This window comes from Hirundo rustica, chromosome 9 (genome assembly GCF_015227805.2).
Source record: "Hirundo rustica isolate bHirRus1 chromosome 9, bHirRus1.pri.v3, whole genome shotgun sequence".
NCBI lineage: Eukaryota > Metazoa > Chordata > Aves > Passeriformes > Hirundinidae > Hirundo > Hirundo rustica.
The window spans coordinates 24,081,692-24,107,640 of record NC_053458.1 but is presented as its reverse complement, the minus strand read 5'-3'; the positions used below and the strand labels follow the sequence as shown (position 1 = coordinate 24,107,640).

The following is a 25,949-nucleotide window of genomic DNA, read 5'->3' as shown; positions in this document are numbered from 1 at the left end:
TTTGTATTATCTAGCCTCAGAAGTCATTCAGTGACTCGAGGGAGAATGATTTCACACAGAAGACATAAAATTGGTGTGCAGTGTAAATTACCCAGTTATGGAAATCTTTAAGCTGAAGCCTCAAGAAACAGCACACAACATCCCTGTTTCTCACAGGCTGTGTGCATGGCTGATGCACTGGGAGGGCTTTGGCTTTGCTGTTGAGAAGTTAAACAGTAAAAATGGAGAAGCTGAAGAAAGTGACAGCAAGGGAAGTGATGTGAGGTGTTTTTACACATCTGACATGCACCAATGAAAGGAAATTCATTCCAGGCAAATATTAATGAAAAACAATTTATATACTTATCATATAAAGATTACAGGTAAGCAGTTAAAAACATAACATATATAAACATTTGGAAAGTGTAATTTTAAAATCCAGAACATTCATGGTTCAGCTTAACACTGCCATCCACCCTCTGAGTGAGCAGTACTATATACATTAGGAGCTATGCTATGTACACAAGGAACTGCACTGTACAGACACCAAAAGCAGAGAAAACTGAACTTCTAGTTTTGCCCTAACTCTGGGCAAAGGTTAAGGCTCAGTAACAATCTCCCCTTCTTTCTCCCTCTAAACAAACAAGTGGAATTCATAAATTGTTCAGACTGTGACTTACACCAGGCTTGTGGGACCTGCTGTAGGACTCTTAGATGTGCAGCAGACCTACAGTCGGTCTGTTTTACCTAGCTGTAAACAGAAGTGACAAATCCAAATGTAGTGTAAAACTTACCTGAGCCCAGTTTTACAAATTAGTGCCACAGAACTGGGGGGACAAGGCCCAGGCATGGATAAAACTCTGTTTTAACTAATGATCCTTAACAATCCTAAGCTATCTATTGGGATAGTAACTCCTGGATCTGCACAGGGATGCACAGTGCTGCCACCAGAATCAGAAATACTGTACGTATTTCACGTGTCTCAAAACAGGGCTGCTTACAATCCAATGTCTTACTTATGGCTTTTAAAGAGGTTCAAAGTTCAGTTCCAGCAGAGGAATTGCACATTGGGAGGATGTCCATCCATCACATGGGAGTGCACACAAAAGGCATCGAGTTCTGGTTCGTGGCTTAACCAAGTCCAAGGGAAACCACCCTGTTGTGACCTCAAGACCTCCATCCAACACAGAGCAGTGTCTGTTTGCCCCATTCGTGATGTCCATGCAAAGGCAAGTGCAGTTCATTCATTTTAAAGTTCTTTGGAAACGAGATCCAAAATAGAAGTCATTCTCTGGTGTAGAACAAGTGCAAAACGTTTTCAGCTGGTTCAGGCAGACATACTCAGAACTTGCTTCAGTTCCATAAAAATAAGTTCAGGTGATCTTCTGTATAATACTGGCATGAAGGAGACTCTTCTCACAGACAAGAGTTGGCTCACGAGGTGTCCTTAAGACAAATGTAGCAGCCTGGAGCCTTTGCACCAGGGCTGCCCAATTGCTCCAATTGCACATTTTCAGCAGGGAATTCTGCCAGATTCCCCGGGAGGGCAGCGCAGGGACAGCCTCAGCCAACCAGCTCTGCCTTCTTCCGCAGGATGAAGTCGAAGTTCACGTGGCTGTTCATGCCGTAGAACACGTTGGCGTCTCGGGGGAACACCAGCTCTGCAGAACAGGCCCAGAGCAGCATTAGTGGCGAGGGGTGCACAGCAGCAGGAAGGCTGAGAGGGGACAGGGAGCAGGACGGCGTGGGCAGGGCTGTCCCTCTGTTCTGCCAGAGCACATCGGGAGCAGCTTCCCGCAGGAGAGGGAGCAGGGCAGGAGGGGGAGCCAGGCCCAGCCGTGCCCAGCCTGGCAGACTGTCGGAGAAGGCTGGGATGGGTGGGATCCAAGGGCCTGGTCCCAGGGAGGCAGAACATCACCCCCAGCCAAGATCCCATGGGCACTCTACTGGTGCAAGACACACACGAAGTCAGCCCGGGAGCTGCCTCTGCCTGTGGGAAGGGAGCTGTGCTGACAGAAACCACCCTTGAGCAGCCAGGGGATTCTCACTGGCAGCTCTGACCTGTCAACAGCATTTCTAATGCTTCCCATTTTACTCTTCCCTTTAAAATCCCACAAAACTTTGCAGGCAGCAGCAGAGTTCTGCTCCCCTACCTTTGTCCTCAGAGATGACCTGCACAAGCTCGTAATCTTCAACTGCATCAGGCTCAAGGTTGTGCTTCAGCAAGGCTCGCTGGGTGACATCAGGGATTCGGTCTTGGTTGGTTATCTGCAGAGATAAGGGGCAATGAGAGATTCTTCTCATTCACTCTCATGATTTAGTAGCAAATCCTGACTGGAAGAGATGTCGGAAAACTGAGAAAACAGGTCAGTAACAAAGGGGCAGGTGCTGACAGATACTGAACTTAGTATTCATGACGTTTGGAGGTGGTGGCTTTTTAGTTCAAGCTGACAGATACAGTACTAGCAGAGACAGCAGTAAATCCCAGTGTCTGCTCCCTTTGAGAGACCTCATTCCCACCAGCCACAAAAGCCCCCATGAACAGCTGCCCCAGCTGCTGTCTGCAGGCTCCTGCACCAAGTGCTTCCTTGGATATCCTGCAAAGCTTTCTGGCTTTGCTGTGTGCTGTGGAATTGCATCTGGGGCAGACACAGCGCTCCTCCAGAGCCTCCTGCAGTCTCAGCAGGTGCCAAATCCATCAGGCCCTCAACTTGATGGATTTGGGGAAATGAGACCATTAAAATCAGGAACGAAAGGTGCTGTTTCCCCCCCAGCAGGCCCTGAGGGTCCCCAGCTGAGCTAAGCCATATCACCTGTGGTCCAGCACAGTATGTCTGTGGAATAAGCAGAGAGGCAAATGCCTGAATTCTGGGGCTCTAGTCTGGTGAGGGGAGGGAGATTCACCTTTCTTCACGGGGAGAAGCTGCTGAATTAAAGGGCTTGTCAACTCCCTGTTTCCAGAAACCAGCTCCTGGGGAAAGCTGCTCAGGGGAAAACGCAGCATCTTATGTCAAAACCTCAGTGTGCTGACAGTGCTTCACCTGGAGCTTTTTGATAAAACACGAACATCAATTTCCAGACCAGAAACTTCCCTGAAGCTGTTTTCAAACATCTCATTCCCACCAGGCTCCTGCATGGCACCATGCACCGTTTTCCCTTTCCAGCCAGGTTTGATGAGCCAGCTCAGTGAAGGGGTGTTCTCCAAAGGCAGTGATGGGTTCAGTGTCCCCCCCAGGGTCACCTCTGCCGAGCCCAGGGCCGTGCCACTCACCAGGATGCTCTTGTAGACGCTGTCATGGAGCCCGTCCATGCTGACCCGGATGATGCACGAGCCCTCGCTCTGCCGGTTGTACACGGGCAGCACTCTGGGGGCACTGCTCGGCACCGAGTCCCTGGTGGGGATGGAGCCGCTGTCCGAGCCCGAGGCAGGGTCAGAGATGGAGCCCTTGGAGCTGGAGCCCTTGTCGGAGCTGATGGAGCCCTTGTCGGAGTCGTAGCCCTTGTCAGAGCCCACGGAGCTCTTGTCGTCGTTGGAGGCCAGCAGGAATGAGGGAAGAGATGCCAGCCCCGAGGAAGGTGTCCTCACGGAAGAGTCAGGAGAACAGAAGGACAAGGGGTGGCCAGAGATCTGCACAACAGAAAGGCAAGTGCCGTCACAAAGGGGACATTTGTCACCATGCCAGAGGAACGGGAGAAGGCAGAAGGCACAGACAAAACCTCAGTCACCGCACTCTGCCCAGCCTGCTGGCAGGGGGATTCCTTGCCTCCAGGAAAACTGAACTTCATTTGACTGATTACAGCACTTTAATGACGATTTCTGTCCTGCTGGGGCTGCTCTGCCTCGCAGTCAGAGCAGCCCAGGAGGTGGCAGCAGATCCAAGGAACAGCATAAGGCTGTAGGCGGCAAGCCAGGAGCCGGGACCGGCTGGGAAGGAGCAGGGGGTGTCACAGGCACTCCTGCTCCAGGTGAGAGCCTTTACACCAGTGGAAATACACACACCCCTCCCTCTCTGCCATCCTCCTTGGAACTGCCCCCTTCCTTCCCCAGCTCAGCCTCTGCCTTTCTCTCCCTCTGCCTTGCTCAAAAGCTTCCTGACAGGAACAAACCCACTGTAAGGGGCAGAACATTGTGCAAGAGCCCTGACTGGATCACTTCCATTTTTACACATTTCTCTCTCCATTTCGCTAAAACCAATGCTCTAGTCAAGACCAAGAACCTTGGGCAAGTGTCTTGGGCTGCCTGCAGCGTGCAGAGGCCTCAGCTGTACCTTTTTCAGAGGGTCCTCAGGACTGGAGACGGGAGTCACACACACATCCTCAGTTTCAGAGTGATTAAACTCACACGATGAAACACTGGCTGAATCCGTGCTTTCCCCGGAGCTCCCTCCTGCAGGAGAGCTCTTCGGGGGTTGTTCTTTGGGTGGGGTGAACACATCAGTGCCCAGAAAAAGTCTAGTATGGAAAGAAAGAAAGCATAAAAGCCAGTAATGAGAGCTGGGCTGAGCACAGCTGCCCCTTGGTTCAGAACTCGTACATTCTGGAGTTTTTTCCTCTTTGGAGTGGCCTGTTGTTTTCATTTCCTCTGTGGTGTTTATCCAGTTTGCCCAGAGGCTTTGTTACAGGCTAACACAACACCTTCCTGACCCAGGGTGCCCACAGCTGCGAGGCCACAACCAGCTCGTGCCCCACTAGAACAAACTCCCCTTCGGTCTCTTCACATTTCCAGACTCATTTAATAGAGAAAAGGGCTTCAAAGGGAAAATTCACCCCCCTACCAATTCCTGCCCTCTATCAGGGTGCCACAGGTACCAGGTTCTCTCTAGAATGCTGGAGATGCACACAGTGAGGAGATCATAAAGTGTAAATTAAAGGCACTCCCTCTCCAAGACTAATTTCTAAATGCAGGTCAAGTGACTTGAAAGGAGTTTCAGAGGAAACAAGCTGGTCTGACCCACCAAGAGGAGCAGCAGGGAGCATCAGCATGCAGTTAATGATTTAATACAGCTTGGAGAGGTGTCACTCTCTGCTTTTCTACAGGATTCATTCGCAAAACACATTCAGAGTGCAGATATTTTGACTTCAGTCTTTGAGCTCTGCTTCATTCCGTGCAGCTTTCCCTGCACTCCTGCCAGCCTCGTGTTTCCCATGTCCAGCTGCATGGCCCTTTCCTCTACTCAAAGATTCAAACAAAGATTCCTGTTTGAATCTCTGTGGCATTACACCAAATTGGACCATGTCCCCACATTTTCTTTTTTTCCTTCTCCAGCTGGAAGGCAGATTGTTTCCACTAGCAAATGCCTTTTTGCCAACCTTAATTTTCATATTAAAATCCTGCAAGGAATTTTTGCATGTCTACAGCAATTTAGACTAATAATAGACCAGACTTGATCCTCATTTACTCCGTTTTCCTGCTGCAATCAGCAAAATTATTACACAATAGGTACTGAATTATAATCCAGCACTAAAATGGTTCCCTTTTTTGACATCATAGGAAGATCTCTTCTGTTTTTAATAATCCTCATGACTGCTCCCAGCAACACAAAGAGACAGCTTCAGCCACAAGGCTGCATTTCTCCTTAAAGCAGTGCAGGGCTGTGGATCCCTAGCCAGGTTCTGCAGCTGATTAAATGAGCATTGCTTGTTTGAGTTATCCAGGTCAATATTCCCACCCCAAAAACCCCTCTGCCCCATCATACTCACGTGCTGATCCTCTTCACCATGCTTTTCTGGGATTTTGGAGACAGGATGTTGGTATCAGCAGCTGCTTCAGCCTCACGTGAGAGTTTGTAACTGCAGGGCAGAGGCCAGCCAGGTGAATATTTGCAGACAGTGTTATTTAGCTGTTCATCTCACAGCAGCAACATCCAAGAAACCCGAGAATCCTCCAGTTATTCCCACCTCACAGGAAGTTGCAGCGCCACAAAGAGGAACACTGCTCTGCCTGCATTTTACCAGGGTCGAGGGGATATTTCACCTCCTTATAACAGGCTCTTAAACTAGTGCTCTCCAGTAATTCTGTGTCCCTGCCACGACCTGCCCAGGTGTGTGTGTGGGCTGAGAACAGGTTTGCCTCAGCTGCACTCAGAACCTACCTCTCCTCCTCCGTTAAGTGTCGCTGCCTCCTGAACCACTGGATGAATTTTTGGTCTGGTATCAGGCAATAGCTGTTGCATGAAGATTGCAGGAGCTTGATTTGGGCAATGACTTCAAATTCCTAAGAAAAGAAATAATCAAATAGAAAGTCTAATTAGAAAACAAGATTATATTCATTCATACTCTAAAAACATACAACAAGGGATCCAGGACAAACTTAGCTTGATGTGAAGTTCAGCTTCAGTTGAGTAACTATTTCAAGAACCAGTTTTCTAACAATAAAGGTGAGGTTTCTCCCCTAGGATCCCTAATGTGCACTCACACTTGCCCCAGAGGAATGTGAAATGCTACCTTTAAGGCACATGAGCAGAGTGTGCTGCTCTTCTGTAACTGCACTTGTACACAGACTTTGCCAGAATAGCCCTGGATTGTTTAGGGCAGCTTATTGAGCAGTTAAGGGGAGGAAATGGCTCCATCTCAGCCAAATCCAGGTCTGCTTTCAAGCCCCAGGACAGAGATTTGGCCTGACTTCATTTAGCCCAAGGTAACCTCAGCACCTTTACTCCTACAGGACATTACTTATCTCTGACCAACAAGGATCAGGCTGGAAAGGAGAACTGACAGCACTTATTTCTCAGTTCCCTGTACCTGGTTTGCTCTCTGCAGCCTTTTACCTACAAAGAGTTTCCTGCAGGAGGAGGAAAATATTTACTTAACTGCGTGCTCTGGAAAGCAAAGGTCTCCTGCCACCAGGTCTGGTTCAGCTGCTAAAGACAAATGCCTTTGCCCAGAGGGTATCAATAAACCAAAAATCACAGAACATTCAACATACCCTTCGTCTCTTCTCAAAATTGATCAGGCCACCCTGTTGGAAGGAAAGAGAAAGGGTCAGAGAAGAGCCAGACTTGTACCTTGAGATAAATGCACAAAAATTCACACAAGTTCTAGTTGTAATAACACTGCATATTGCTTCCCTTTTCTTTTTGTAAACAGGTATTTTAAGAGCTGCTCCTTTAAGAAGGAGAGGATACAGAGACAAATAAAGTTAGTTGGGTAGGCAGGGAGGGTATTCAGGGTTCCAAAAACGTGCCCCAGGTTACCTCGACATAGTCCTGAAGGGCCGTGTCGAGCATGATGAGGTCGGTCAGGAAGGTGCCAAGGTAAGGGACTGTGCCTTGCATCACCCCCTGCAAGTGAGCAGAGCAGTGCTGGATTAACTACTTGAAAAATGAGAATAATTACAATTCCAGAACACTCCCGTGTAAGAAAATGAAATGAAAGTAATCTGCTTAACCAAGCATCAGTCTTATAATTACGTTTTCTTTTATTACATCATTTTCATTAGATAATCTAGAATTTAAATCCAAGTCCGGTGAGACCAGAGTGCTCTCACTGGTATCACCCAGTAGTTTTGTACTCCAGTACTGCCACCACTGATTCCCAACAGTGGGTCCCCAGGAAACCCTGCCTTTGGGAGAAGCACTGAGGACCAGGGACAGGGTCCCTCTGTCACCTGCTGCCAGAGGAGGAGCTGGGCAATGGTCCTGGTCAGCCTGTGTGAGCAGTTTCTGCTCCATCCCTGTGGATTTTTACTTAATGATGTGTGATTATACCTTGTGATAGTGAAGTCAAACCAAGCCACAATTTTATTTTTTCTCTCTCCAAGTAGTGACCGTCTTCCCCAGCCATTCACTGCATTTTAATGCTAATTATTCACACTTTGAACCTCCAGACTGCCAGCATTTGCAGAGTTCAGGCTGGCTCTGCACTTGTGAAGGAAACACTTGTTTCTACCATCCAGAAGGAGCTGTATTTTTTTCCAGTCAAACAAATACACGGACAAAAATCATATTCAGCACTTTTAACTCCCTATTCCAGATTTCTCTCCCCCTGTCCTTTTAGATCTTTGCCAGCTTTGAGACAAAAACCATTTTCACCAGCAGACTGGAACCCAGATACATTTTACAAAGCAATCTCTGTAGAAGCCTGTGCAATTTTCAAGCTGGTATGTCAGGAGCTTCATCAGCATGTTTGAAAGTAAATGAGACTTCTGCTCTGCCAGAGCTAATTTTCCTTATCACAAGAACTCCAGTACTTACAGCAGCACATATTTTACTACACAGAAATTTTGTTTCTCTCTAAAGTGTAACAAAAGTGGATAACGGAACTTTTTCTTGCAGGACCGAAACAAGAAAGCTGGAAGTGATGACCACAGGTTTATATCCATCAATCCCCTCCTGCCCACTCACTCTGGTGAAGACCTTTCTAGATTTTGCTGCTTACAGAACTGACCAATTAGGGTTAATCATGCTACCAGTTCAAAAAAGGGGAGGAAAACCCCCAAACACCTTGTTTTTTTGAAGTTGAAGTCGCTTCTGTGACTTTTTCTGATTTTCTTTCTCACTGCTGTCCAGATTTGCAAATTTGGATGTTGCTTCCTGTGAGATGGAAGAGAATTAAAGGCAATTAATGGAGGATTCGAGGGGTAGGTCAACCGGGAACCACATGCATGCAAAATTTTAAGCACATTTAACCAGACAAGTTAAGCCAGCAACAAATACTTGCTGTGCAGACAGACACATGTGTGTCTACATGGGACTTGGATGCTGATTGAGAATTTTGGACAAAAATCACGCAAGATGACTGGAATGGAATTTTTCTGCAGAATGGCTCTGGCCAAAGCCAAGTGCTGCTGAAAATCTCTTGGGAGCTTAAATCAGAGAAGCTCAAACATACTTCAGGTGGACACCAGAGGTCCAGATGCTCTATCCCAACACTCCTGACATCAGGATTTCTGGTTAATTCAGGCCTGCTACAAGTAAACATCTCCATCTTATGTAAGGCTTTGTTGTTTTTCTTATGCTGCAACACCGAGATCCAGCGACTGTGGCTTACTGACTAATCCAAAACCACGCAGGAAATTAAAGGAACAGGCCTCCATCCCCACAACTGCAGCTTTCCTATGAATGCAGGAGATATTTCACCATAGTACTTTAAACCTTTATTTCCCTGGATGCACAGGGGATGTTGGAGTTAGATGTTTCCTCCAGTGGTTGCACAGATGTGTCACAGATCATTGTCAATGTCTGTCCAGGAGGAGAGAACACTGCTCCCTCTCCATGCCACCCAGTCTGTTTCCAATGGCATTTTGTTTGCTCCACACTTGGATTTGCAGGATGGACAGACAAGGTCAAACACGGCTTCCCTTACAGGGCTCTTTCTAGTAAAGGAAAACTAAGTCTTTGAGGATTCAGTGGATATTCATCCTCCAAAGGGTCCAAGATGAAAAGTAGGGGAGAGGTTCTAGCTGTTCTCCTCTCACTGCTTCCAAAATGTTTTTCAAATCTGCTTAGGGCAGCTGGAGGGTGATTTACTGGGAACCAGAGGTCTGGACTCAGTCTGAGTTGTTTTGTCTTTTAATACTTAGTTAAATAGGCTGTTCTGAACACACATTTCCCCTCTGGGGTTATTACGGCCTCACCTGCTTTAAGATTTACCTACAGATGTTGATAAATGGATGATAATCAAAACAGACTGACAGATGAGAATGTGTTCACCCACCATTCCTGAGCAAAAAACTGTTGTTTCAGATTCCAAGGCAAGGGGCTAAGGGAAAAATGCCAGACTGGCTGGACAGAAGTGCCAAAGAATGAACTGGTTAGCAACTTTATAGGAACTTCTTTATGTAAATGGAAAAAACCTGCCACAAACATTCCTTAGTTCTTGCAGAACAGAACCTTTCCCTGCCATTCTTCCTCACCCCTTTCAGGCTCCTGAGGTTACTGGGGTTCACCCAGGAGAGGGCACAAGTCAAACTGCTCCACACAGAGCTCGCTTTGTTGTCCATCTGGCCACACACAGAGTAGGAAGCCTGTTCCTTCGGGATTCCCAGCCCTGTTTCCCAGTTCTAAGAAAGGTACAGGATATTGGGATAAACATCTTGGATTGATTCCTCAGCTGAAGCCGTGGCATTGTTCCAGTGACCTCATGGGCTGAGGGGCTGCAAGACCTGCTGTCCACCCAGATCGTGCTGCCAAAGCCTGCTGGTTGTGGCTATCCAGGCTAAAGCTCCTGATTCTTCCAGGAACAAGGAAATCAACCCTCAGCCCAGCAAAAAGTTCATGTTTTACAGCCTGCTCTTCCTAAAGCACCTCGTAAGGTCCCTGAGGAAGAGAGGAGCTTTGGCAGCTGGTTTCAAAAAGGGTTAAACCTTAGATTTCACTGAGATCACAAGCTTTGAACTCACTCTGGTTCTCACCTTCATCAGCAGCTCCCTACTCGTCAGATAATTGTCATGGTCTGAGAAGATCTCGGACAGCTCTTCATACATCAGCAGGACGTCCCTGCACAGGAGAAGATTAAATCATTTGCACCATTAGCAAGCACTCTAAAACCCAATCAAGTTTCTGTTTCTTTCTCATAAATCATTAACAGTTCAACTTATAAAAGATAACATCCAGTGAGATGCTGCACATCTCCTGGGAGCTTTGGTGGGATGTTCTGGTGCTCCCAGTAAAGTTGGGCATTATACACCCCCTAGGCAGGGCTTTGAACTGTCTGTGCAGCGAGAGAATGGCTCGGGAGATACAAATGAACAGAAAAACAGCTGAGAGGAAACCCAAGTTCTTGATTTTTGGCCTATTCCATAAATTCTGGAAAGCTGGAAGCATTTAAGTGTAGGAGCAGCTTTTTGCCCAACGCTATGAACACAAGATAGGCAATATTTTAATAAGAAACACAAGGCAGCAGAAGGAAAGTCCCACCTCTGTGGAGAGGAAATACAGAAGGATACTGCCTAGCAGAGTGATATTTTAATTTATCAAAGGCAAAGAAATCTGGCTTCCCCAAACTGAATGAGCAGAACACCATCTTTTCTAGAGAGCAACTTCTGGCATCTATGGGGCAGGCAGTAAATATTATTAACACAATAAAGTGTTCCCCCTGGAAGAAATATTATCTTCACAACTGGCTTTTGTAGTTTGGGAATATATTTTATGCAAATATCAGCACCAGGAGGAGAGTTGGGAGGATTTGTAGCAAGCTGGATTTCCTCAAACTTTATGGAATACAAGACAACAAGCCAAGATCGTGGTGACCTGGGAGTGGTGAGCATGAGCTGGGTGAGAAGCCAGGGCCACAGCTTTTCTAGAGAGGTTGTCAAAGACCCAATATGCTAAAAAGGACAGAATCCAGCACCCCCAAGGGCTGATTGACCCCTCATTACGAAAGAGGAGCTCACAGGAGGGGTCTGAGCCTCCCAGGAATGGGAGGTTCTTCTGACAGGACCCATGTCAATGAAGGAACAGAAGAGGAAGAGTGAGGAGAAGATGACAAGAAGGAGCACGGAGCTCTGTGGCCCTTGGGAACTGAGGGAGAGGCTTACTTAGAAACAAACATCCAGGTGGTCTTCAGCCGATAGATGGAGTTGGACTGCAGAGCTGAAATGATGGCCCTCAAGGAGGAGAAGTTCTTCAGGATCCTACATTCCTGTGAAAGGAGCGGTTGGAAACACAGGAGCATTAAATGTCAGCACTACACAGACCTTAGCGCTCCTCTCTCTGAGCCCTGTCCTGCCTGCTGCACATTCTCACTGCTGAGCAGCAGCTGTGCAAATACTGAGCATCAAAATATCACTCCCCTCTCCAGCCACCAAACACTTCACAAGCTTTGGCATTTAGAGCTTGTTTTCCTCACTTTCATGTATTTGTGGTGTCACAGCTTCCAGTTCTCCAAGTAAAAATAAAAGTGGAACTGAGCCCACGAAGCCGTGGTGAAAGGCACAAAGGTTATACTTTTTAAAAAGCTCTTTATAGTTACCAATCCCTTTTACCCCTTAGGGAGAAAACCAGGCTTTGCCTCTTTACATGTGGTATTTAAAATGTAAACCCTCAATCATCTCAGCGTCAATTAAAAATAAAGACATGCAAAGGAATAACCTGTTATTCAAGTATGTGCACACTGTTACAGAGAAAAACCTTCCCAGCTTTTCCAGAGTTGGGATCAAATCTGAGCAGAGAGACTGGTTCATGGAGGTTTCTTATGCAGCTACTCTGTGGCAAAAGCTTGGGTGGAAAAGGATAACGAAAAACTCAAAAAAGTAGCACAGATTGCTCATAAAGCAGAGGGAAGCAAGAGGGAAAGTCTGGTCCGTGACTCCTGGAGATCTGTTGGTGGCTCAAGAACAAGAGCTCGGATACCACAAACTTCAGCACAGCTGTCTGTACGTGCAAATCCACCAGACAAAACACCTGCCAATTTGACTGCTGCATGGAGATAAGAACGTGATCAAACACCAATTCTGCTCATCAACATTTTTATGAATCTGATCCTTACCCTAATAATGCTTATTATGTAAAGGATCCTTACAGTGAAAACAGACATGACTTATTTCCTTTGTAGCACTGAACAAATGTAAAGCAACCTCAGCATAAGCAAAAGTCAGACCTTAATATATCAGCAGCTCTGTTCATGAGTTGCATTAAAAGTGACTGAACAGCACAAGCTCTCCCAGGCACTGACCTACAAAAAACCGTGCTCATTAGGAGATGACAATTATTGAAGTGTGGCTTAAGCAGAGAGCCTGGGCTGACAGCACCTGAAGCAGGTGGACACTTGGGTCAGATAAAGACCCAGTTCAAGATCATGGGACAGGACTCACTAGACCTGGAAGCTATTTTTGAGTGGTTTGGGGCCAAAAAAAAGCCACGTAACAGCTCTCCAGAGACTGACGTGTTAAAGAATGCGACCTTTCTTTTTGTTGAACCTGAAGGTTAGTTTGGGGAGAACACGAACTTAGAAGCACAAATTATCAGCTTTTCTTCCCAGTACAACAGGAGATTGAACTGGAAGATCCAATTAGGAACCATCTTTACTTAACTGGATGCTGTATAATTTAGAGCACAGTAGGAATTTAATTTAGTATTGGATTTACTGTTCTCGGTGATTCAACCAACTGCAGACTAAACTTGAGCAAGCTTTCATTTGCATGTAAGAATTTCTAAGACTGGTTTTAATAACTCTGTTTCATGCTGTGTCCTTCACAGAGGGAAAACCAGAAAGAATCCTGTGCAGAAACAGCTTTGATTTTAAAAAAAATAAGCATAACAGGACATTAATTATTTCATTTTTACTTTTTATTTTTAAAGAAAATATTGTTTGAGTGAAATTGGCTGCTCCTGCTTAGGAACCTTGGATCTAGGTGGAGCAGAGAGGGCTGGCAGTAGAGAAAAGTATTCAGTTTATCTTTTGAACCAACAAAATGGATCCAAAAGTCATGAAGAGATAACAAACGTGGAACTCCGTGACGCTAAGTTCAGTTGTCAGCGAATAACTGTACTTTAATGAGTGGATTATTTTCTAATTCAGGCACCTAACTATTCAAAACATTCATTTGCATGCACAAAGCGAGCGGCTTTCCTCAGAAGTGGGCAGCTAAGTGTACGTGCACCCAGCTGCTGTACATGTGCCATTACGCTGCAGAGTGTGCACATGCATTTTTCATGCGCTTCATGCTACCACTGGAGCATTTAATGAATTCAGTAAAGGGAGAAGCACAGAAGGTATGAATTAAGTAAAGGGAGAAGAATCAACAGGGGTGTAGAACAAAGTTCTCCATCCACAGAGTGAGTGGGATGAGGGCAGTGCTTCTCCTGACTTCCCCAGGCCTCCCTTCTGCCTTGGCATGATGACAAAGTTCTATCCAGCCTGCCCCAGGAAGAAGCCCTTTTAGCTGCTGCCCTCTGCAATTTGGATTTGCAGGTAGAAATCTGAAATCAAACTTCCTAATCCCTTCTCACAGGCAATAAAGCATCCATCAGATCATGATAAAAACAAGCAGGAGAGGTCCAAGACCTTCCCCATACCAGCTTCCTGAACCATGCAGTTGGCAGAGCTCAGGTGCCAGGACTGAATGCTGCCTCTGGAAGCACAGAAGTTGCCACGGTTGGAAAGCCTCTGGCTTCAGCTTTTTCTGACTGTCCTGTACAGCTCAAAAAGAATCCATGTGATTCCTGGAAGTCAACACACATCCACATGGAAGTGCTTGAAATGGCCTCATCCATAGAGGTCTCATTTATTGCCAGCTGCCCAGTGCCCTGAGGGGAATCAGGAAGGTTACAGTAAAGTACTAAAACCTAGGAAATTAGCAAACTAGAGTTATGTAAAGCAGGCACAGAAAAAACCAGCTCTTGCAAAGATTAGGAAAAACATGATAAAAACATGCAATCTGCCAAAAGATCCTCCTGGAAGCTCTGCTGAGGCAGATGGAAGACAGGGAGGTGGTTCCACACGCTGGTGAAGTCCTGCCCGCCAAGGCCAGTGGCCTCCCACGATGGAGTGAATCCATCAGTGGACAAGGGAAGAGCAACTGATAGCAGCTATCTGGACTTCTCTAAAGCTTTGGCATGGCCAAGTACCAACCCCATCTCCATGCTGAGGAGAGGAATTAATTTGGTATCACAGAAAAACAGTAAAAAATAGAAAAAATTAGAGGTGAGATAGCCTGGGACCAATATGTACAACCCCCTTTCTCCTCTCCCAACTCCTCCAAGCCAAGGCACCCACCCAAAAAACATTAAACAGAATAAACACTTTACATGTGCAATATTAATCCACTTCTCAATGATCTTGGCTCTCTGCTGGATTTTGAGCTCCCTGGTCCCCAGGATAGTGCTGATGACACATTTGGTGACTGCATTGAACTGAGTGATGGTGGCTCGGATAGTTGGAGCCAGGTTCTTGTTTTCCTTCTTATCCCTTTGAGACCAGATGGATCCCAAACAGTGGTAGGGCACAACTCTTCTGAAGAGCATCTAGAGTGAAACACAGGTGTGGTAAGTCAGCAGGTTTCTCCTAAATCTCTTTCATCCACAAGAAGAAATACAGGTTTAGAGGACTAATTTGATCTAAATCTAATATGGTACCTAAAGGTAAGTATTGGCCCTCTCTTAGTTTAAAATATACTTTGGCATACTCTTTATATGCTTGATGCCCCAAAAGAACCGTGTGCTAAACAATACTGGGAAAATAAAGGAGACCTTTATATCAGCTGCATAACCAAGATAATTGATACAGACAAAGCAAAATCTGAGCATTACAGTCCAGAGTACCTAGACATCTTTAAGCCAGGTAGTGATATAGCTAAAATGTGCTATTTCTCAGTGCCAATAAATTTTGCAGAAGAAATTGCACATTAAAAAAAAAAAAAAAAAAAAGCCCAATGGCTGAAACAGCTGGACTAACCACAGAGCTGTGTTCTCTGTCCTGTTCTGGAACCCTATACTCGGAGCAATGTAACTTAAAAAATTTATTATTTTATAAAGTTATACGCAATACTCTACGTACCACATCCATGTATGTCAACTGTTCTGCTACAACGTGGTCCTGAAAAGAGGAGAATTCTTCTGGATTGCTGATCTCCAGTTCCTCCCCATCAACCAGGCCACTGGAGGAAGTGCTACAAAACCCATCTGGCCAGAATGGAAAACAACACTCAGAAAATTTATACAACAAACAATGAATCAAAGCAGGTGTTTATTTTGCAACATCACTGTATTACAGCAGAATGCCCCAAGGGTCCTGCCTGATGTAATGGCCCCACTGTGCCATGTGAGTGAGAAAAATGACCAGAAGATTAGATTGGCAAAGAAAAGGTAGAATAAAAAGAAATAGAAATAGAGAGAACGAATCTTAGCAGAGAAGTAGCTTGACCCGTTTGCTAATTATTCTGAAAAAAAGAATCACCAACACTCCAATAAAAATTCCTTACTGACATTGCACAGTTTTCTTAATCTAATTTTCAATATTTATAATCTGAAAAAAAAAAAAATCAAACTACAAAGGCATGAGGCTGCAGTTATACCCCCAAAATACTGCATTAGGAATGCTCTTCTATCCAGAAATAAAAGAAGATACCAGATCTCCTGGCACCCTTTGTGGCTACGTGGGCTATATTGAAGAGAGTTTATTCCAGCAGCCTTCACCTTTTCTCTCAGGGAATTTTTCCCAGGAAATGGAATACAGTGAGCACCTACAATATTCTGCTGAATGGTTCTTCTAAATCTGCACTGGGCAGCAGGGTGGAGGTGAGAGAGCAGAACTGTCCTCACTGAGGGACCTGACCCAGTGCAGAAAGGAAAGGGCTCCACAGCTGCTGCCCTGTCACCTTTTGGCTCCCAGAAGTTGGGAACAAAAAATTCAAACACCAAGAAGTTTGTCCTTGTTTCTCATGGTAGAGGAAGAAGTCAAACAGAAACTCCCTGAAAATAAATCTTGATCCCTTTTACCGTAAGGCAACAGTAACTCCATAAGGAGGGAGAAAAAAATAGAGACTTATCGAAGACTAACAACCAAAGTACCGAGTTTACTACTGGTGAGGTTTCATTTACAAAAACAAAGAGTGTTATGCAAGACTTCTTACCCGGTTAAAGCAGAGCATTAAAGCAACAACAGCAGATAATGTGACAGAGAATCGTTGTTTTTCAAAATACTTCATTGTTCCTCCCTCCAGTAATTAACAGAACATAATCACCAATGTAAATTGCTACAGTTTTGATGTAACATGTTTTGTCTACGGGATGATTTCCATCTGTACATTTGAATTGCACAATTTATTGGCAGAACTCAGTGGGGTAAATGGAGACCTCTGTTCTAGCGCTACTTTTCCTGTTTTGTAACAATTTGCATAATTTAATGGACCTGGACTGGACTGCTACAAGAATCTCATTGGCTTTGTAAAACCTCGTTTTCCTTCTGGCCCTTGAAATTCAACTGAAAATCCTCACCACTGAGCTGCAGCCCTAGGCAAAACTCACAGCACGCTTAAAACGAGGTCCTGAAGCACAGTGCAAATTGTCCTTTTCCTTTTTATCCCTCTTTTTGTCCTTCACAGACATGTAAGCAGTCTTTTCCCTGCTCTCCAACAAGCTGGAATCCCCTTGTACTCGAGTATCTCATCATCTTAGGACCCCTCTGATCCACTCAGCCCTCTCAAAGTCTGACTGCTTTTTGACTGCACTGAGAGCAAGCACGTGCCCCTCCTGACCCTGCAACCCCTGCCTCTCCTTGTTTTGCTTGCTCAACCTGCAAGAATTAAGGCCAGAAGCAGCTTTTATCTTCCTATCTGGTACTGCAATCTAATCTACTGGCACGGCTGATGGCAGCACAGAACAGAGGTTTGATAACCCAAATCAAGCTGTAGGATTAGAGCCCAAATTTCAAAATACAGAACCCAGCAGGAATGCTTTGAGACAGTAATTATCAACGATTGCAGAACATGTATCAGGAATTTGGAAAGAAAATGTACAAAGATGAAGCTCTGCTAGAAGAAGGCAGTCCCAGAACTCTTCTCTGCAGACCCCACAGCTTAATTTCATCGCTCTCCTCTTATTTTACTCTAATACCCAGCCTCTATTCTACCACGATTTAGAAATTGTTATCATTGGCCCACCTCTGACTCAAAAAAGAACGTTTTCAGCTGTCACTTAAGGAAGCAAATACAGAAGCGGGGCTGCTGGAACTTCTGTTCACTCAGAAGAAGAGATGAACACAAATATAGTTCTCATGAGTCTTCCTCGTCTGAGCTGGGGGAACCCAGCCCAGGAAACGACAGCAATAGCGACATCTTAGCCACCCTGTGTCCCTTACCTGTGCTCAATAAAGGCCTGGGCTCTGGGCATTACTCCTTTTTCTGTTCATGACTGAGTTATTTTGGCATTTCACAGTATTACGCGCTGACACGGTATTTCTGGAGCATCGGGCAGACACGACTTTTATGAAATGAAAGCGGGTTTTTTTTCTGGCATTTCCTTTATCATTTATGGCCTGAATTATTCCCTCTGGCCCCTCTGCCAAAGCTGCAGGGTGATTCCAGCTCTCATTCCCACCCTGAGCTCTCCCCACTCCCCAGCTGTGCCGCAGGAAGCTTTCTGACCAGGATGCGGGGATGTGTCAGGTTTGTGTCACTACAGTTCGCTATTGTTCCAGCAGTCTGTGACCCCCAATAACGTAAGATTTTCCTCTGTCCTTGGATACCAGCAGCCAGCCACTCCAATAGGAAAAAACACCCACAGGCACTTCCTTTGACAAGGTAACTAGGAAGAAAAGCTGCAGGACAAAGCTTGTGACTCACGCTGTATTTTGCCGCAGCTCCGTATTCTGATTTTTGTTTCCTTGAGGTTTTGGGGGAACAGGGGGAGGTTAAGTGAGAAGCCCAGCTAGAGAGCAGCTGTGTGTTAGTTAAAACACAGTGACATGGGAAGTGTGCTGACAATTAACCAGCTGGCTGCCGCAGCAGTCTCAAAGCTTTGGCTAAATATCACAGAAGTGCTGGATTTCCCAAGCCACCCCAGCATGAACAGACATAGGCACCTCACACTGTAACACTATTTCAGCCTTCACAGAGCCTGCAGCCTCACACAGAGGTTGGGTTTTCTTTTAAAAAAACAAAACAAAAAAACAGGACAAAAGTCACCGATGAGCCTCACAATATTATTGATAGGCACAAGAGGTGGTGAAATGTATTGCACATAAATCCCTGGGGCAGCTTACAGTCCGGGAGGACAGGAAGAGAGAAGGGAATGGTAACTCACCAACAGCTTCTACTTCTTGGTTCTGAAACTGCTTCAAGAGGTTCTGCACCCTACTCTCCATGTCAGAATTGGGCATATTGTTCTTCAGATAATCCAGCAACTTCAGCAAACACATGTAGTCGGGGGGCTCCCTGAAATCCTCCGAGCACTGGTCGAGCCAGGCCCGTAAAACCGACGCTACTTCACTACAAGTAAACAGAGAGAACACGGTGTTTGCATCCAGATGAAACTGAGAGTACCTGCATGCAACAGAACAAACACAGGAGACATTCACAGCCCACCTGAAGTATCTGTGCTGGGCTGTACCACAGCTATCTTTGACAACCACCAGACATTACACACACCATCAACAGCACAGCATCATTTCTTCATTTCGTCTTCGGCCACTGGGAAAAGTCTAATGCTTGCTCCATAACCACTCCCTGGGATGCTGTGGGAAAATAGCAGGGAGGAAGCAAGGTATTCATGGCTCCTTCCCAGTGGAAATGCTAAATCAAATGCTTCCTCTGGGGCCTTCCATCAGCTGCAGAGTCTGGGGGACCATACTGGAGCTGCACATCCTTCCACGCCACGCTCCTCCTTATCTACAGTCTTAGCACAAAGCCTGCCTGCTCGTGGAACTGTGGCTTTCACGGAGGAAAAAGGAGACAATCCCAAACCTAACCCCCACAGGCACCCACGGCGAGTGGGATTGCCTCCTCCGGGAGGATAAACCCCTCGCTGCCCGTGCCAGAGTCAGCCTGGGAGTGCCCAGAGAGCTGAGCCCACGAGACACAGGGATCCTGCTAATCCCAGTGATAAAAAAAATGTATCAGCAGAGTCTCGATTTCACCCTCAGCACAGCCCAAGGAGGGGCTGTCAAACTGCAGCACGCACGAAGGGTGTCCCACTCGTGCTGGCAGAGCAGGAAAAGGATGCTTAAGGAGCTGTAGGGATCGCGTTCAGGGAAGCTGCCCCAGCCTTTCTTAGACACATGCAGCTAAAAGAACACCAACCCATGGACAATCCTTCTACAGACCGAGGGGATGAGGGGAAAGCAGGGCTGATGACTCAGCCTGGGTTCCACCCTGCCTGAAGCAGGGGGAGGAAGGGATCTCTTTGTTTGCTTTTCCTGATTTATGTAGGCTTCCATCCACACCCACCTATTAGATTGGTACTTAGATACTGCACAATATATGCTTGTGGGAATGCCCTTAGATCCTACATTTACAGGGATTTATCATCGTTTCAACTTGATTTTGTAAGAAAATAAGACAATTTAAGCCATGGTTATCCGGGAATAATTTGCAACATTGTTGACAATTTTCAAATCAGCGTAGCAAAAATAGAAAATTACGAAAAAATAATCACTTTTCTTAAAACTTTCAGCTCCTCATTTCAGAACAAAAGGCACAATAAACACCTAAACTTCCTGAGGAAAAAGCCCTGAACTTTCCATGTCTCCAAAACCATTCCTATATCTCCAGTCTCTTCCAGGTCAGGAAACTCTGTTGGAGCAGTGTACAAATACTGGCACATTCCTGCTGCAAGCTGGGAAACCACAGCAGTCTCTGGTTAACTCAGCTGCTCACAAGCATCCAAAATAAACCAATAGCTAAAAAACAGTAAAGAGAGTTTCTCCCACTCTCTGTATCTCATCTGAATTGTGTCGGTTTTCCTCAAAACTCAATTAACTTTTAATACCAGAGAGATTTCATACAAGTTGCATCCATTTAAGTCAGTTGTTTCCCTTCTTGTTACGATAACGTAGCAACTTTGAATTTTCAGTTAAAGTATTTGGAAATCTGTTAATAATATTCTTTGGTTAGGCTTGCTGATGGGAGAAATGCTGGAATTATGATTTCAGAGCTACAAGGAGTATTTACAATCAAAAATTAACATGCAAATATGTTCTGGATTTCAGGTTTCATTGTTAAGTTGTAACACCACCAACAGTGCCGGACCAGCTCCGCATCCCAAGGCCAGGAAAGACCACAGCAGGTAGATGCTCCCAGTGATGCCCCCAGACTCTCCCAGTTCCAGTTGGCCTCTCTGACCCCACACCCCCCCAGAATGCTGTCACAGCAGCACCAACAGTCACAAACATCACTGTGCTATGCCCACAGCATTTTCCTCTCATTCCCACCACAGGCAGGGAACACTGTGCTTCACCCCGTGGCCAAGTAGTGCATTTCCTCCTGCTCCATGCTCCTTTTCCCCACCCCATCCCAAACCATCATCCCCCGATCCCAACACCAAAGGCCAGGCCAGGTTATTCTGTTCCTGCAACCATTTACCAATTCAGCCACGATTTGGAAGGAGGAGCCCCTCCACAGGGCAAGTTCTTGTACAAGTATTGTTCACACACTTTCTACACAAAGCTCAGCTTCCAGAGGCTTGCTTGGTGGCCACTTTCTTAAGCTGAACAATAAACAGAATTTAAGACAGATACAGTCTCCCAGAGCAGGGTGAAGAGTTCACAGCTGTTACAGACACTGAATTTGCCAACAAAATCATTTCAGTCAAGAGGGGAAATAGGAAAGAGAGAAGAGGTAGCCTGACTGTGCCCTAGTGACCTCCTGCTGCCAGCTGTTCTACTGGAGTGTCAGGGGATAATGCAGTTTTCCAGAAATGGGCTGGACATTTGCCCATTATCTTGCAGTAGCTTTGTATTTGCTACCCTTGCAAAGAAACTGTACTCAGCAGACTCATATAGGAAGAGGGGCCTTCCAAGAGCTCAGACAGGAAAAAAAAAACCACTACAGACTATATTTTTCATGGGTTGATTATGAGTTATAAATTCTTTCTTTCCTGCCTATACAAAAAACCCTCAATGTTTAACTCCTGTGCTGCTGGCCACAGACTCCAGGCTCTGCTAAGCAACGCCTTCAAGTTTCCTACCTATCAGAAAGCCTACTGATTTCTACACCAGCTTTGCTTGGAGCCCATCTCTGAAGGTTTCAGTCTCCAAAACCTATCCAGGTAGGTGGGGAAGTGTATCTGAGCCTGTTCACAATCTGGGACCAAGAACTCATCCACCCCCCTCTGTCCATGAGCTGCACAGAAGGTGACAGAGCTGTGGCAGCTCCAAGTCCAACAGCTGTGTCAGCTCAGCAGGGCACAGTGGAGGGGGGAAATTAGACCCTCCCACCACACGGGAATTCTGCCTGGCCATGTCTCTACTGGGGAAGCAAATTAAACAGTCCTGACAGGATCTGATAGGAATTAATGACAGCATTTCACAGAATCACAGACTTCACCAGGTTGGAAATAACCTTTGAAATCAAGTCCAACCTATGACCTAACACCTCCTCATCAACTAAACCATGGCACCAAGTGCCATATCCAGTCTTTCTCTAACACATCCAGGGACCATGACTCCTCCACCTCCCTGGGCAGACAATTTCAGTGCCCAATCACTCTTCCAGTAAAGAATTTTTTCCTAATATCTAACCTGAACTTCCTCTGGCACAGCTTAAGTCTTCTTGCTCTGTCTGGCTGTCTGCAAGAAGAGACTGACCTGCACCTGGTTACAGCCACCTTCCATGAGGCTGTAGAGAGTGATGAGGTCACCCCTGAGTCTCCTTTTCTCCAGAATAAACAACCCCAGCTCCCTCAGCCGTTCCTCACAGGGTTTGTGTTCCAAGCCCTTCACCAGCTTTGTTGCCTCCTCTGGACGCACTCAACGTCCTTCCCAAACTGAGGGGCCCAGAACTGGACACAGCACTGGAGGTGTGGCCTCACCAGTGCCCAGTACAGGGAAGAATGACCTCCCTGCTCCTGCTGGCCACACCATTCCTGATCCAGGCCAGGATGCCACTGGCCCTCTTGGCCACCTGGGCACACCCTGGCTCATGTTCAGCTGCTGTCACCTGTACCCCCAGGTCCCTTTCCTCCTGGGCACTGTCCAGCCACACCTTTCCCAACCTGTAACGCTGCAGGGGGTTGTTGTGGCCAAAGTCCAGGACCTGGCACTTGGACTTGTTAAACCTCAATTTCTGACCAAAAAGGCAAAAGTGGTGTTTTCTGGCCCCCACCATTATTTCTAAACAATGAGAAGGGAATCTCAACACTTAAGGAGAATAAGGGGGACCTCAGTTGCAAAAAGAGGTTAAATGATCAATTTCTTATGAAATTCTCTAAGAATGTGCACAAAACTAGCTACAATTCGCCAAATGCATTCTTAAGTTCATCAAGAAAAGACTCATTACAAATGGCTATTCCTTTTCCTCCACTGCCCAGGCAGTAACTCTCAGACTTGCTCACACAGACCAAATTAAGTCACCTGTATTTTCTCAGTTTTGCTTGTTAAATCAGGGGTAAAATGTAAGCAAACCACAAGAAAAGGCTGCTCCAAGGGTGGCTTTTCACACCCAGTTTGTTTATAAAGACCGTCGTGATGACGACTCCCAGCAAATGATCAGCTCTTTCTGATTTCAAAAAAACTTGTTCAATAACATAGGGGAGACTTTTGTTGGGATGCATGTGAAGCTGCTAAGTGAACATCTCTGCTAGCTGTTCTTTGTTTTAACTGAGATGCCAATCATTATTTTTCTTTCTAATTATTCTCTTCTGTTTGGTTCTGGTTGTTTTCATAACTCTCCCACTCTTCCCCTGCCCCTGTGTTTGACTCTGTTTCTCATATAACCACACTGGTTTCTGATGTTGTTTGAGCTCAATTTGCTTTACTGGAATGAATGATTGTTGCTCTCCCAAATGCATCTTAACGGCTCCCCACCATGGATTTCCCAGGCAACAGAAGCTTCCAGCCAATTTTCTTCCATTTGTCTCACATTCCTTTGGTGTCTATTGTCCTGGAGTACAAGGTTTCAGGCCCAGTTTTACTTCTGCAGCGCTGTAACTGTGCACATTGTTTGCCAGTGGGAATGTTTGGTTCACAAGGATCCAAAAGACAAGGTTTTGGTCAGGAAGATCCAAATGCACAAAAAGCCATGGGAGAATGTTTGCTTGTCACTATGAAAAACTCCAGACGCTGTGGTACTACATTGAAGGTTTTGGTATTTGCTATTCTAATGCAGAAGAGGAGAGGTGAACATGCAAGACATGCCCTGTGGTCACTGAGTAATTTCTTTATTTTCTCCATTTGAACTATTTCCCCCAAATGCTGTGGAATGGAACAAGCTTCCAGTTTAGCTCCAACTTGCTTTGTCTGCGGTTTTCAGTTGTGCCACATTCCAAATTTAGCAACAAATAAGTTCCACATTTTGATAATAAAGCAGATGCAACTACAAGCTGGCATTCAAGACAAACAAAAAATCCTCAAGTATTTTGATTCATTTCTGTGGCCTGTGATGCATCTGAGGGAAAGCACCACCAATGGACTCCAAAGCCAGTAACAGAAGGCAACCACAGCCCTGTAGTCCAAGAGGAAGCTTGAAAGGACTTTTTGCTGTTACTCAAGGATTCAAAGGCCACGGCAGTACTAATGTTAGACCTCTGGAAAGCAAACAAACAAACAAATAATCATGGTCCAAGTCCACAGAGCAACATGGCAACATTGTCTGCCTCTTGAAAAACCCTTCCTGCAGGTAATGCCAGATTTGTACTCTGTATTTTTGAGAAAGGTCTTCAAGGAACTAGATTCAGTTAACATCAAATTAGGCTTCCCCAAATGCAAACATCCCACACGAGCCTGGACGGCTCTTTGTGCATCTGCACAGGAGTGAATCACTTCTGGGAACTGCACTGACACAAACCTTCAGAGCTGCTCAGCACCTCTCACTGCTCTACTGCCTCAGCTGCCCAGGTGCCACAGGACCAGGGGATTCCAGTGCCATGGCCTGGCCTGGGACCCTCACACTAGCCAGAGACCTCCCAGGATCCTGCAGAGCCACTGAAGCCCAGAAGGTACAAGCAGGAGCAATATTTCAGACTGTGAAGGCTTTATGTTCCTTTCTCAGTTCCAGCCCTCAGCCTGGTCTCCAATGAAAGAGGAGACTGAACTGCTCCAGAGAAAGCAGTGTCTGCTCTTTTAACACATCACTTCTTTCAATTCATGGAGCCTGTGCTTTGGGAGCAGCTACCTGCCAGAAGTGGACTGATTGCCCAGGAATCAAAATTCACACTGTCCCTCACTAGAGGAGGAAAACAGCACGAGCTGTTGCACAGATCACCCTGCAGAGAAAACCCAACCTTTTAACAGAGTTAACAGCTCACTGAGGAACTGGTCTGCTCCAAGGAGAGATCAGGTGATAGGACCTATCACCAAAAGCATTATTTCCATCTCCTGGGCAGTACAGTTGGCCATCTGGGGAGGACTGAAGCCCCACATTGTACCAGTTGCTTGGCTTGCTGACGCCCTTCCCAGAATACATAAAGGTGCTGGAGATCTCGAGGAGGTGACTATCCCATCCAGGTTTTCCATGACTCTGCCTGATAAGGTGCAATGAGCCTTCACATCAGACATGAGTAAGAGAAAGAACTTCTTTCTGCTTTACTTTCTTTCCTCATTTGCTTTTCATCAGGTGACATGTACCAAACAACTCATTTGAACTACACAAACTCATTTAAAAGGCAAGAACATAACTGAATTATAGTAGAAACTTTATTAATTAATCTTTAAATCTTAATGCAATTAATCATGCCGATAATTTGTTTATGTTTAACACATATATGGTTTTATTCTGAACTGTCACACGCCTCGGTGTGTTACACCTTTTTGGAATGTGAACAGAAGCCATGCAGAGAACACAGAAGACTCCAAAGACAACAACAGCCTACAACAAGAAGGGAAGTCTGTCACCCCTTGACACAAAAACATGCAGCACGAGACACAGCACAAGGCAATCTTGTTGATATGGTAACAGGAAGAACAAAAAATTTACTTATAGGAGGTAGAGGGTCAAATAAGCTACTCCTTTCAACTCTGTTACCAGACAATCAAGAGACACAGCATCACATTTCTAGAAACACAGGCTGAAGCCCATCTAGCTCAGATGTTTAGCTGGAATATATGACCTTTTCTGGACCTTGTTCTTCTGTTACTTGTGATCATGAACCATCTGACTGACTGAAAGTAGTGGGAAGCGTGGAAAGCAAGTTACTGAACATGAAAAGTTAAGGTGGGTCCTGAGAGGGAATGAAAAAGGCAGGTTGTGTGAAGCTTACAAAACTTTTGATGGTTTTGATGAGTTTACTCACAACTCTAAGATCCAAGGTATTTTGAAAAGCACGGTACCTTTTTTAAAACCACATATTAGATGTAATTAAGTCAGATCCATGTTGAAAAATACAATTTTTTGACCACTCCAGCAGCCCAAAAAACGATGGGAATGAAGTTCAAGTGAAGAG

At 45.7% G+C, this 25,949-nt stretch overlaps 1 protein-coding gene across 1 annotated transcript in view; it reads right to left on the bottom strand.

The window, feature by feature from the left end:
- Positions 1-319: 319 nt before the first annotated feature.
- The window catches only part of RGL1 (ral guanine nucleotide dissociation stimulator like 1), a 53,424-nt gene continuing 27,794 nt past the window's right edge, over positions 320-25,949 (bottom strand). The window contains exons 5-18 of the mRNA XM_040073197.1: positions 18,660-18,844; positions 15,415-15,539; positions 14,667-14,882; positions 11,456-11,559; positions 10,331-10,415; positions 8,421-8,510; positions 7,173-7,259; positions 6,905-6,937; positions 6,072-6,193; positions 5,680-5,769; positions 4,248-4,431; positions 3,251-3,607; positions 2,133-2,247; positions 320-1,640 (exon numbers count right to left, since the gene is read on the bottom strand). Of these exons, the coding sequence (XP_039929131.1) occupies positions 1,543-1,640; positions 2,133-2,247; positions 3,251-3,607; positions 4,248-4,431; positions 5,680-5,769; positions 6,072-6,193; positions 6,905-6,937; positions 7,173-7,259; positions 8,421-8,510; positions 10,331-10,415; positions 11,456-11,559; positions 14,667-14,882; positions 15,415-15,539; positions 18,660-18,844 (1,891 nt within the window). The 3' untranslated portion in view covers positions 320-1,542. The remainder of the gene's footprint in view (positions 1,641-2,132; positions 2,248-3,250; positions 3,608-4,247; positions 4,432-5,679; positions 5,770-6,071; positions 6,194-6,904; positions 6,938-7,172; positions 7,260-8,420; positions 8,511-10,330; positions 10,416-11,455; positions 11,560-14,666; positions 14,883-15,414; positions 15,540-18,659; positions 18,845-25,949) is intronic.